This window comes from Drosophila erecta, unplaced genomic scaffold, assembly GCF_003286155.1.
Source record: "Drosophila erecta strain 14021-0224.00,06,07 unplaced genomic scaffold, DereRS2 tig00000055-arrow-pilon, whole genome shotgun sequence".
NCBI lineage: Eukaryota > Metazoa > Arthropoda > Insecta > Diptera > Drosophilidae > Drosophila > Drosophila erecta.
In genome coordinates, this window is record NW_020825200.1 from 16,951,796 (window position 1) to 16,964,562 (window position 12,767).

Sequence of the window (12,767 nt, forward strand, 5' to 3'; positions counted from 1 at the left end):
TTTTGACAGCATCAAATAAGTAGTGTGAAAATAGGTCTATAAATTCTCAATCCCCAATTGGCTTTAGTTCAGTATGGTAAATTCGAAGTACAGCCTTGAGTGACCATGGCGAATACACAGCCCCCGACGACGACGGCTTCGCGTAAGGACAAGCGCATCGAGCGGGACGAGAACCGTGGCCAGTGGAACTCCAAGTCGGAGTTCATCCTCTCGCTCCTCGGATATGCCATTGGCATTGGCAATGTGTGGCGCTTTCCCTATCTCTGCTACCGCAGCGGCGGCGGTAAGTCACCAAGTCACCCAGTCACCCAGTCATCCACTCGCCCACTCAGCCACCTGTTCGCCCAACCGAACCGAACCACCCACCCAGCTGGGTCCAGCAAATCGATGGGTGAGCTCAAGCTCTTGCCGCTCCCAAAATAGCGCAGCACTGACGTCAGCGAACGAGAGTGCTGCACTGAGTGGCGGTGGTTATTTTTAGGCTTTAGCTTTCGAGTGAAAGCTGGCAAAGCTCCAGCGCTCATGAGGGCCATTTGGCCAACTGAACAGCGACGCCTTCGATAGCTCAGTTGGTAGAGCGGTGGACTGTAGAGTTTCCGAGACTTGGTGGTGCGAGCAGAGGCAGGACTCTGGGGCAAACAATACCCCGGCTCCAGATAGCGCTTGCTCTTGTATCATCAGTTACTGAATCGCGATATGTTGAAATCCATAGGTCGCTGGTTCAAATCCGGCTCGAAGGATATTTTTTAAGGTCACTTTCTTTTTTTTTGTCGCAGCTCTCTCTCTCTTTTGCAGGGGCAATCATTTTAATTTACCGGTAAATCGCTTAGAAAGAAATTCAGTGAAAACTGAATAATAGTTTTTTTTTATTGATCAAGCGCTAACAGATAATTCAAATTATGAGCTGCTAGAATAATTTAAAATGATGAATAAAAGCGATTTGTTAAGTGCTTTTAATTAGTACATGACTTGCCGCCCTTTTAGCCGCCTTTCTGATCCCCTACATATTGATGGTCCTTTTGGCCGGCATACCCCTGTTTTACATGGAGGTCCTGATCGGCCAGTTCTCGAGCACCGGATGCACTGGCATGTTTCGCATGGCGCCGCTGCTGAAGGGAACGGGGTTCGCTCAGGTGGTGGTCAATGCCTACTGCGTGTGCTACTACTCGGTGATCATATCGTACCCCGTCCGCATGATCTTCTACTGCTTCTTCAAGAAGGTACCCTGGGAGGACTGTGATAATTCTTGGAATACCGACAGCTGTGTGACCGCTTCTGACGTGAGCTAGTTTATTACAATAATTATCCCTATTAATCGGACTGTCGGTTCTCAGATGGGCAAGCAAAACAATACTGATGGCTTTACAACTTCCGCCGATGAGTTCTTTCAGTAAGTGCTACATCTGTTTCACTCACCCATCGGCAATTAATATATCATATATTAAAATTACTTTTTGCAGTTTGGAAGTCCTTAGAATCTCGAAAGACATCTCTGAATTGGGCGGCATGGTGTGGGAGCAACTAATTGCCTTGATTGTCACCTGGATCATTATATACTTCTGCCTGATGAGGGGAATCAAGTCGGTATGTTATGCAGACCACGTTAAGATTCATAATGCTCTAGCCCATGAGCTTCAGGTCGGCAAGGTCGTCTACTTCACGGTACCCTTCCCCTACTTGCTGCTCTTTATTCTGCTGGTCAGAGGAGCCACTTTGCCCGGAGCCTGGAACGGCATTAAGTTCTACCTGTATCCGGAGTGGCATCGCCTGCTGGACCTCAAAGTCTGGGCCGATGCCGCCATCCAAATGTTCTTCGGCATAGGTCCCGGCTGGGGTGGTATCGTCAACATGGCCAGTTTCAGTAACTTCCGGAATAACGCCAGGTGCGACTCCGTTCTCATAGTAGCGATCAACGTGTTCACCAGCATACTTGCCGGATTTGTGGTCTTTTCCGTGTTGGGTTTTCTCTCTGGTAAGCGTATTTTCATCGTTTGCTCTCAGTTGCGTTTGTACAGCGGTTGCTAATTTAAAGAAAAATCGGGCATTCCCGTGGAAACCGTGGCCACCGGAGGAGCTGGACTGGCCTTCGTCACGTATCCGGAGGCCATTGCCATGCTGCCCATCCCGCAGCTCTGGGCGCTCATGTTTTTCTTTATGCTCTTTTTGCTGGGCATCGACAGCGTGGTAAGTTAAAGTTGCTTCAGAGTTATTTTATGAATCTAATAAAATTCTGCCAACGCTGTTCCCATCCGAAGTTTGTACAACTGGAGGCTATCATGACATCAATATTGGATGAGTGGTATTGGGTGAGGAGTCACAAGTGGAAATTGACGCTTATTTCCTGCCTAGTCTTCCTGGTATTCTCCTCCATAATGTGTACAAATGTGAGTTAATTCAGAAACATCTGTCCTGTAATCATTTCTTAACCACTAATTTCAGGGAGGCATGTATATTCTTCAGCTGTTTGACTGGTACTCCTCGTCGATAGCCGTAATTGTGATTTGTCTGGTGGAGATTATTATGGTCGCATGGATTTATGGCATTAAAAATTTCATGTTGGACGTCGAGTTTATGCTCGGAAAACGCCCAAGTCTATATTGGAGAATCTTGTGGCAGATAGTCACACCCGTAATTATAATTGTAAGAAGCTTTCACTCTTATTTTGACCGACAAAATTAGCCCTTGAATGTCACCTAAGCCTATCATCCCACTTTCAGTTTATTCTTATAACTAGCATTGTATTCATGAGGACAATCACCTATAACAACATCCCATACCCCCTGTGGGCCATTATAATCGGCTGGGCTAGTTGCTTAACATCAGTTATGTGGATACCGCTCTACATACTCTACATCATGATCCGTAAGCGGGCCACACTATGTGACAGCCTGAAGAAACGCCTCAAGCCTTTGGACTGGACTCCGGCGGATCCGCAAGATCGTGCCGATTACGAGGCGTTCCGAAAGCAACGCCAAATGCCGGGATTTATGTCTGACACGGACATGGAGAGCTCCAAGTAGAATAGTAATATATATACGAGTATATATGTACATATATGTATGTACATTTTTTATTTGTAACAAATTTACAACATTTTTACGCATGAAGATTAAATATATTGTTTAATGCGATTGGTCTTAAAGACTCGTTCACTTTACCAGGGTACAAATAGAAAATACAATAGTCTATTTGAGCCAAGTAAGGTCAGGTTGACAGATATTTGGAGAGAACAAGAATCAAACATTCAATCTTATTTACAATCCATAGTATATTCCCAATAAATATTTTATTTATACATGCATTTATTGCCAAATGTCCTCTAGTTCACCTCTTCGGTACCATCGAATAGATGGTCGGTCATCTCAATGTGGCCTATAAGGTCCCCGTAGTGCTGACGGTGTTTCATCTCAGACGGATACCAATCCGTGGGTCGACATGCGCGTTTTAGGCGCTCGGAAAAGGTTCCAGTGCTATTTTTTAGGTAGTAGAATCCATAACCAGGTATTGCCAGAAAGGGTAGCCCCACAAGTATAATCGCCAGTGCAAAGAACACTTCACGGTAGTAGAAGTGAGAATACATGATTTCTTTTATGCCGTATACCTAGTCAGTCAATCATTAATAAAATATCAATAAAAATGAAAAGTCCATAACAAACCATCAATATCACAAATACTATTGGAGCTGTATAGCGGAGTATAAAAACCTTCCAGTAGGCAAAGGGCTGGCCCAGCATAAATTCAATATCCCGTTGGAAGCGTTTTTGGCCATAAATCCACAAAACCACCAAAAGAAGCAGTAAGTGCAGCACACTGTGTGCCATAATGATATCAGTACCGATAACGCCAAAGTAAAAACTGCCGTGCTAGGAAATTATGAATTTGAAAGTTGTTGGGGCTTGAAGCAATTTTGTTAAAATAAATACTTACTACGGTGCAAAAGAAACAGGAACAAAATGCAAGACCACAAATTACGCCAAAAGTTACTTCCTGTTTTTTTTCTTTAAGCTTTTCGAACTCGTCAAATAAACTTTGCAGCACTGTGAAAAGTTGAGTTGCCTGCAAAATGAATACAGAGAAATTGAAGACTAACTTATAAAATAAATTTCTACAATACTAAATAACATTTACTTACAATGACAGTAAGAGCAGTCAATAGCATCATAGTATGGAAAATAATCGTCCAAAAGTTCGGCCAGGCCAAAGTGATCAAGGCACTTCCACTACCCGTTATCAGCACACCAAAATTTATGATATTGTGGAAAATAATAGTTCTGGTAATTTCTAAAATTATGATACATTAAAATGTTTTTAGTGTAAGAGCAAGAAGGTGTTTTTTCTATACTTACTAATATTGAGGATTAGTAATAGAATGGTCTTACCTCTAAAATATTCTTCCAACATAAAGGAAACCAAGCCAAACATAATGTAAATGAAGATCTGCCCGAAAGAAATAATCCAACTATACGACATGATGTTAGTCTTGAACCCATTAAAACTGGACAGGGCTATTACACTACCCCAGCCAGCTCCAAAGGCTTGAAGCGCCATTACATATGTCGAAGAAAGTCCTTCTGAAAAATCTTTTGTCCTTGGAGTTATATACCTCCACAGCCGCAAATGGGTTCCAGGAAGAAATAGGAAGCGCACAAAGCACACTAAAACTAGAACCACGGTCGCAATAACCATGTAACGAATACACTTTCCAAACTTTGCCGGCTCCGAGAACTTGTAAAAAATAATTCCAATCAAAGTCCAAGCTAGTGTAAATAGTCCGACTAAAGGCCATGATAGCTCAAAGCCTTCAGTTATGTTAAAATCAGGATGACGAATGTAGCTGTAGACATAAAAAATATAACAATTAATAAAAACGACTCATAAATGGACATTATACTTGGCTTGCCAGAATTCTGGGAGATTGAAAAATATATACTTACTTAAAATAAAGATACGATGGTGTTAAAATCACTAAGGAGTAGTTTTCATGCATTTTGTATATTTCCGGATCACAAAGCTGTAATTACCGGAAAAAGAGTTTAATTAGCTGGTTGACATTTTTCGAGCAAAATTTTTACTGTTGTAGTTTCAGCGCTCGGAATGTACCAAGACTTTGCTCCTTCGCAACTCCAAGGCAAAGTGGGTCGAAAGGAATTTATTATGAAGAGAAGTGGTACGGCAGCAAACCGGCTGTAATAAATTAGCGTGCTGAAGGTCAGGAAAAGGCTTACATAGCCCATGCCTAAAATTAAATTTAAATTGAAGGACGTTCTTGCTCTGGCTTCTAAGTGGCATACCCTTGAAAAGAGGACTCAAGCGAAAGGCGGTGATGAAACCACTGCTGGAGAACTGTCCCATGTAGGAATGAACGACCAGGATTGGAACCAAGTAGATCACCATATACAAAAAATACGGTAGCATGCCAACAACTGAAATGGGACCAAATGAAATGTTTTAAAAAATATTGTTGTTGTTTTTGGTATAGTTTCCGCGATTCTATTATTCAAGTGAGTCATCATCGTCCAATGTGAAATTCGCCATTAAAAATTGCACTTGCAACGAAACGCCCATAAATGCATTAAGCACTTCTTTGTGCTTTGTGCCCCATTTTTTACTTACAACCAATATTAAAAAAGTATTGGTACGAGATCTCAAAGATATCCAACTTTAAGGCTAATCCAAAACAGGCAAATATGTAATCGGTAGGTTTTTCCCATTTTCCTCGCTTAGGATCTGGAGAAAAGGGCTTCGTCCCAGAAGCATATGACGTTTCATAAACCATGTTGCGACCTCGATATCACAGCAATAAATGAATCCGAAGGGGGATTCTTAAATATTTTGTCTCCGTAGGCACGTGCGAGATTGCACCACAATGGGGTTATTATAAAATATTCAAATTTATATTATTCAATTGACCATATAAATCAGTGGTCCGCACGGCTCAGCAAATTTCTCTACTGGCGCTTCGCCGACAAATGCACTCTATCAACTTTCGTGCGACTTCGGAAAAGGTCTTCGCTTACGATCTTTCGAAATTTAAACACAATGTCATAGGCTATATAAATATAAATTTAGAGTCCAACTTGTAAACTGATGACCGCGGACTGAACTGGTTTGACTGCGCTGTTTGAGCTCGTATCCCGGACTGAAATGCATTGCTGGTCTTCAGTCAAGTACTAACCGCTATAGTCGAGATCCCCGACTATCAGCTACCCGTTAATCAGCTAGTGGAAGTGCGAACGAGATCCCAACATTTTCTGGAATATCGGTAGAAATTGGAGAACAAATAAGAAAATGGAAAAAAATTAACAGTTTTTAAAAAGTATGGGCGTGGCAGTTTTGGGCGGTTTGTGGTCGTCAAAGTGGGAAGCATAATAATCTCTGGAATCTGCATGCCTAGTTTCACTATTCTAACTTTTATAGTTTCCCAGATCTCGACGTTCATACGGACGGACAGATAGACGGACGGACAGAGGGACATAGCCAGATCGACTCGGCTATTGATCCTGATAAAGAATATATATATTTTATATATCTTCTATGTGTTACATACTTTTCAACGAATCTAGTATACCCCTTTTAATCTACGAGTTACAGGTAAACAAATAGAAAACATTTCTATAAAGTGCCTTAGAAATGAAAATTATCCAGTAAAATAAATTCGCATCCAGAATAAAATATTCTGTCAATAACAAAACATATAGTATATATTTTAAATATCATGTACATCGGCAATTGGATTACTATTTAGTTAACCTCCGCGGTGCCATCGAAAAGCCAGTGGGTCATCTCGGGGTTGTAGACAAGTTCTCCGTACTGCTGGCGTTATTCTATCTCATTCGGATAGAAAAAAAAAAATTCTTGATGAAAATAGTAAAATCCGTAGCCAGGTATTGCCAGAACGGGTAAGCCCACTAGTATAATGGCAATAACGTGGATAACTGTCGAGGAATAAGAGTGTTGCCCTAAGCAAATATCAATTTCCAACACCTTATATGTACAAAATTAAATATTAAATAATATTAAATAAATTTGTACAAATTAAATAGTTCCAAATAGAGTAGTAGAGAAAGTAGATAACGGATGGGACAGGAATTATTGTTGTGAACATACATTTTTCTTTCTCGTTTTGAGCATCCGAGCTATCGTCGTGTTACACATCTTAATGGAAGAGCGTTTTATTTTTACATTATATTTAAAATATAAACAAATGACATAAACTTCACTTCGCAGGACAAGAAAATGTTTACATGACCCATGCCTAAAATATAATATTCAGTAAGTTAAAGTGTTTATCGCCGCTTATTGATAACGTACCTTTAAAAAAAAGGAGACAGGCGAAATGCGGAAATGAATTCACTGCTGGAGAACTGGCCCATGTCGGAATGAATGATCATAATTGGAACCAAGTAGACCACAATATACACATGGTACGGCAGCGTTCCAAAAACTATTAAGAGTGCACAAAAGTTAGTTAATCCGTTGGGGCATGCAACTGGCACCACAACGCCCCTAATATGAAGATGATAAACCCTGAGCTATTCGGCCTTTAATATTCACAGATAATAGTTCAAGTTGCATATGTTTGGTTTACTTACTGCACATATTTAAACAAAAAGAACCAATACGAGGCCACAAAAATATTTTGTTTCAGGGCTAATCCTAAGCAGGCAAAAATATAGTCCGTGGGTTTTTCCCAGTTTCCGAGATTAAGGTCAATAGAAAAGGTTTTGAGCTTTGATACGTATACCATGTTGTGTGCAATTGAAAATCGATTTGATTCCGCACGCTAATTGGTGTACTAATATACAGGATTTATGGAAACTATTCTCGAGCGTTATAAAATGGAAATGAGGCACTGGTTACTTCAACCGCCTGTCCGTCCGTCCGTCCGTCCGTCCGTCTGTGCGTATGAACGCCTCGATCTCAGGAACTACAGAAGCTAGAATGTTGAGATTAAGCATGAATTTTCCAGAGACTTAGACGCAGCGCAAGTTTTTTTCCAAATATTGCCACACCCATTCTACCACCAACAAACCGCCCAAAACTGGCACGCCCAATTTTTTTAAAATATGTGATATTTTTAATTATTTTATTAGTCTTGTAAATTTCCATAGATTTTTTTTGCCAAGCCACCGCCCACAAGCCGCCCAAAACTGCCACGCCCACATGGTTAAAAATGTTTGGATATTTTTACACTTTTTATTAGTCTTGTAAATTTCTATTGATTTGCAAAAAATCGTTTTTCCACGCCCACAAAGCGCCCAAAACTGTCGCACCACATTTTTGAAATTTTTTTTTTTCACTTTTTAATTTTATTTGCAATTTTTCCAGATATTCCAGAAAATTATGAAATTTCTCGTTCGCATTTCCACAAGCTGAGTAACGGGTATCTGATAGTCGGGAAACTCGACTATAGCATTCTTTTCAATTTCTATCGATATGCAAAAAACATGTTGACGCCGACTCTTACGCCCACGAATCGCGAAAACACCCGAACCCTCGTTGCCGCATTATTTTAAAACATTAAAATATAATTTAAAAGCACTATTTTTATTCGGCAAAATATAAGAGTTATGCTTGATGGAAGACCTTAGTTTGGCACGGCAGTAAGCTGTTGGGTCATATCCGCATTGTTTATAGCTTCCTCGTACTGCTGGCGGTGCTCCATCTCAACCGGATACCAATCGGTGGGTCGGCAGGAGCGCTTAAAGCGTTGGCAAAAGGTGCCAGTGTTAAGGTATAGGAAGTAAATTCCATACCCAGGAATGGTCAGAATGGGTAAAATCACGAATATAATGGACATTACAAGGACGATTGCTGAGGAGAAAGAGTGCTCCATGACGCACATACCTATTCCTGATAGCTAATAGAGCGAAAAAGGAAGAAATTAAAGAATATAAGAAACTAAAAGTCTATAACGTACCAGACAAATAATTAAAATTATTGGAGCTATGAAGCGGAGTATGAAGACCTTCCAGGAGGCAAAGGGCTGGCCCAACATGAACTCAATATCCCGCTGGAAACGTTCTCGACCATAGATCCATAAAACCACCAAAATGAGCAGCAAATGCAGAAGACTATGTGAAAAGATGGCATCAAGACTCAGGGCAGAAAAGAAAGTAATGCCATGCTAAAAACAGATATATGTATACAATAAGAAATATAATTAAAATCACAATCATACTTAAGGCATTATAAAAGATTTCCTACAAACTTAATCAATGTTGATATAACTACTTACATTTGTGCAAAAGTAAAAGGAGCAAATTGCAATGCCCCCAATTAGGCCAAAGGTTACCTCCTGTTTTCTCACCCTAAGTATTTCAAACTCATCAAACAAACTTTGCAAGACGGTGAAGATCTGCGTTGTCTGAAAAAAAAAAACAAATAATTCGTTTCAGTCCATTACCAGTGTTCAATAGAATATTCTTAAAATGGTCATTTAATAAAAGGTATATTTCTAATGAACCGTAATAAATAACTAACGCCATTTTTAGAAATAAACACAAAGTATTTGTTCTTTTGGTTACTAAACCATTTTTCAGACAAAATATACTTACTATCACAATAAGACCAGCCATCAACAACATAGTATAATAAATAAAAGTCCATAGGTTCGGCCAGCCCAAAGTAGACAAGGCGGTAGCACTGCACAAATACAGAACCCAATGGTTGAATATTTGTAAATCGAAAGAACCTTCTCTAAGTTCTGAAAGACAAATGTTACAAGTCCTTTAAATGGGTGAACTGTATTTTATATTTCGTGAATAGGCCGAAACTACAGCCTAAAGTTTTTTTAGGATAGTAGCTGGTTTTGCAGACTATTATGAACAAAAAATATAGGGCTTACCACTGTAGTAGTGATCCAGCATATAGGAAACCAATCCAAACATTGTAAAAATAAAAATTTGTCCGAAGGAAATAATCCAACTATACGACATGATGTCGGTCTTGAACCCGTTGAAACTGGACAGGGCTATAACACTTCCCCAGCCAGCTCCGAATGCGTGCAAGACCATGATAAATGTCGAGGAAACTCCCATGATCATATCTTCTAGACTCGGACTCATGAAATTCTTTAGCCCTAAAAGGGCTCCTGGAAGGAAAAGGAATCGAACAAAGCACGTCAAGAGAAGAACCAGTGTCCCAATAACCATGTAACGTAAAAATTTCCCAAACTTCGCCGTCTCCGAGAATTTATAAAAAATGAATGCAACCATTGTCCAAACTAGAAAAAAGAGGCCCACAAATCGCCAGGAAAGCTCATAATCTTGAGTCAAATCTGGATAATTTTCCTCATCAATGGTTTCAAAGTGGTATCTGAAAATATACAATATTTGATAAGAAAGTAAAAGAATTTAAATCGATCATCTGATAACTTTCGTAACACTTCCTTGCAAAATGCTTATATGTTAAATATAGGATGTTGCTGATCACGAATATATCACAGTTAACAGTATAAACATAGGCTCTTACTTACTGAAAGTAGAGTACCGAAGGTACATGAACCATCGTTAAAAGGACGTGCGTTTCGTTTTGGAGTGTACTCATATCATCCGTACTTTTTGTCATATTACATACCTGAAAGTAAAAATAAACTGCTTATATTACTTTTTCATTTATTCATTTCTTACTGTAGGATTTTCCGCGGATTCATTGTACCACGACTTAAGGCCTTCACAGCTCCAAGGTAAAGTGGGTTGGAAGGAGTTTATCATGAAGAGCAGAGGAACAGCAGCAAATACGCTGTAGTAAATCAACATGGAGATGGTCAGGAAAACGCTTACGTATCCCATCCCTGAAATACAAAATAAACATTCAGCCAGTTATAAATTCTCTAATTTCCACCTTTTAGCAAACCTTTAAAAAACGGTGACACCCGGAAGGCGGAGATGAACCCACTGCTGGAGAACTGACCCATGAAGGAATGAATGACCATGATTGGAACCAAGTATATCACCATGTAAAACAGGTACGGCATCATCCCAAAAACTAAAGAAGGCAAGAAACTGTGTATCAAGAAAACTACATCTTTGGTCTTAATAATACTCGATATTTGCATTAGTTATATTATATTTATTATTCTTATCTGTTCAGAGCGTAGGAAATGCACATTTTCAAATCAACGCCCCTGAAATGAATAGGCTAACCTTGGAACTGGAATGCAGATAGTAAAAGTACCTATGTATAGCTAAAAGTCTCTGTTTTTAATACTTACTGCCCAAATCGAAGAAGAACCAATACGAGGCCACAAATATATCCAGTTTAAGTGCCAATCCAAAGCAGGCGAATATATAGTCAGTGGGTTTTTCCCACTTTCCTCGCTTCAGATCGGGGGAAAAGGGCTTGGTGCCGGTATCATACGATGTTTCATATATCATTTTGTGACGTTAATATAATCCGGTAAAATGTGTGGGTCAAGGGATTTGAAAGTTAAAAAAACTCTATTCAAGTTCACACGCCGATGGATGGAGATATCATCAAAAGCTCTGACAAACAACGAACATTTCGCGAGCGTTTTAAATTGACGAACTAATTAGTAGCAGCGATGCGGACGAACTGAATCCGATTCCGCTGATAAACCGCAGTGTAGCTGATCCCACTGCACTGAGATGCTCATACTCTATCGCAGACCATTCACAATAGATCGGCAATCACATGTACGCCCAGTAAATGAAGAAATGTTAGGTACCAGTGCTATAAAAAAGTCATTATTTTGTTTAAAAATAGTCGCGTGTAATCGCCTTTTAATACAGTGGAATGAAAGAATTCTAATCAGGAATAAGTAGTAATAACAGTAAATAGTTTACAAATAACTCAATACGTATTACTATGTATATTTTATGTGATACATATTAATTTGTACATGTTGCAACAAGCACGTTCTCAAAAGAAGTGAGTCACTGAAAATGCATTTTTAAATTAAAGGCATTTTTATACACTACAATGACGTCAATAAACGTACTTTGCCTATAACCATAATTTACCAATAGCTACATTAATAATTGCACGTTTTTAAAAGCTCTCTCCCGATGTACAAACAATGTGGGCGTCACAGGTTTTTTAAGCGCAACTTTGTTAACGTTTCCGAGATATCTACATACGTTCTGCCGAACAATCAGACGAGTGAACCTGATCGATTCAGGTATGACTGGCCCATACTGTTTGTTCCGCACACGATCTAGCCATCTCCGGCTAGTTGTCTATAATCGCAGCTATACAGATGTTTAACTGATTTTCCGTCTATATTTTACGAGACTACTGTGAGCTCATTAACAGTCAGTGCAACAAGTTATGCTTTGCCGCCTGCTATAAAATGATATTCCAGGAATGATTATATACTTACACCATCTTACAAGTAGACTAGTGCTCCATCTCAACAGGTTACCAGGTATTGGTGATTAGCCAGGTGCGTTGAAAGCGTTCGCAAAAGGTAACAGCGCTCTGGTGGATATGGTAAAATATGGTAAGATATGGTAAATCACGACGACCACTACTGGAATAAGAATGAACCAAAATGAACATAACGGTACCCTCCACCTAGTAGTTAAGAGAAATATGATTATTTAAAACAACAGGCAAATATAATTGCATAACAAACCAGACACATGACTAAAACTATTGGAGTTGTGAAGCGAAGTATAAAGACCTTCCAGCATGAACTCCATATCCCGCTGGAAACTTTCTCGTCCATAGATCCAGAAAACCAGCAAAATGAGCTGTAAATGCAGCAGACTATGTGAGCAAATGGCATCAAAATTTATATTATT

General features: G+C 39.6%; 3 protein-coding genes across 4 annotated transcripts; 1 reads left to right on the forward strand and 2 right to left on the reverse strand.

Moving 5' to 3' along the window:
• The first annotated feature begins 4 nt into the window (after positions 1–4).
• On the forward strand, positions 5–3,034 carry LOC6541875 (sodium- and chloride-dependent glycine transporter 1). Its single transcript, XM_001970145.3, has 9 exons — positions 5–283; positions 985–1,280; positions 1,335–1,390; positions 1,461–1,584; positions 1,639–1,972; positions 2,033–2,184; positions 2,256–2,384; positions 2,440–2,640; positions 2,718–3,034. The coding sequence occupies exons 1-9, from the start codon at positions 106–108 to the stop codon at positions 3,018–3,020; spliced, it is 1,773 nt and encodes a 590-aa protein (XP_001970181.1). The 5' UTR covers positions 5–105; the 3' UTR covers positions 3,021–3,034.
• Positions 3,035–3,079: 45 nt separating this feature from the next.
• On the reverse strand, positions 3,080–5,954 carry LOC6542607 (sodium-dependent proline transporter). The gene is made up of 9 exons (XM_001970146.2): positions 5,614–5,954; positions 5,292–5,423; positions 5,073–5,236; positions 4,935–5,011; positions 4,380–4,834; positions 4,133–4,281; positions 3,928–4,056; positions 3,657–3,863; positions 3,080–3,601 (listed from the first exon to the last, which is right to left on the reverse strand). The coding sequence occupies exons 1-9, from the start codon at positions 5,774–5,776 to the stop codon at positions 3,320–3,322; spliced, it is 1,758 nt and encodes a 585-aa protein (XP_001970182.1). The 5' UTR covers positions 5,777–5,954; the 3' UTR covers positions 3,080–3,319.
• A 2,572-nt stretch (positions 5,955–8,526) lies between these two features.
• On the reverse strand, positions 8,527–12,184 carry LOC6541162 (sodium- and chloride-dependent glycine transporter 1). Of its 2 annotated transcripts, none has more exons than XM_026979407.1 (10): positions 11,985–12,184; positions 11,216–11,694; positions 10,858–10,989; positions 10,632–10,795; positions 10,478–10,578; positions 9,848–10,317; positions 9,558–9,706; positions 9,239–9,367; positions 8,921–9,127; positions 8,527–8,860 (listed from the first exon to the last, which is right to left on the reverse strand). In XM_026979407.1, the coding sequence occupies exons 2-10, from the start codon at positions 11,376–11,378 to the stop codon at positions 8,588–8,590; spliced, it is 1,788 nt and encodes a 595-aa protein (XP_026835208.1). In that variant the 5' UTR covers positions 11,379–11,694; positions 11,985–12,184; the 3' UTR covers positions 8,527–8,587. The 2 variants fall into 2 exon arrangements, with proteins under 2 accessions (XP_026835208.1, XP_001970183.1); XM_001970147.3 differs by having other exon boundaries at positions 11,963–12,184.
• Positions 12,185–12,767: the final 583 nt, after the last annotated feature.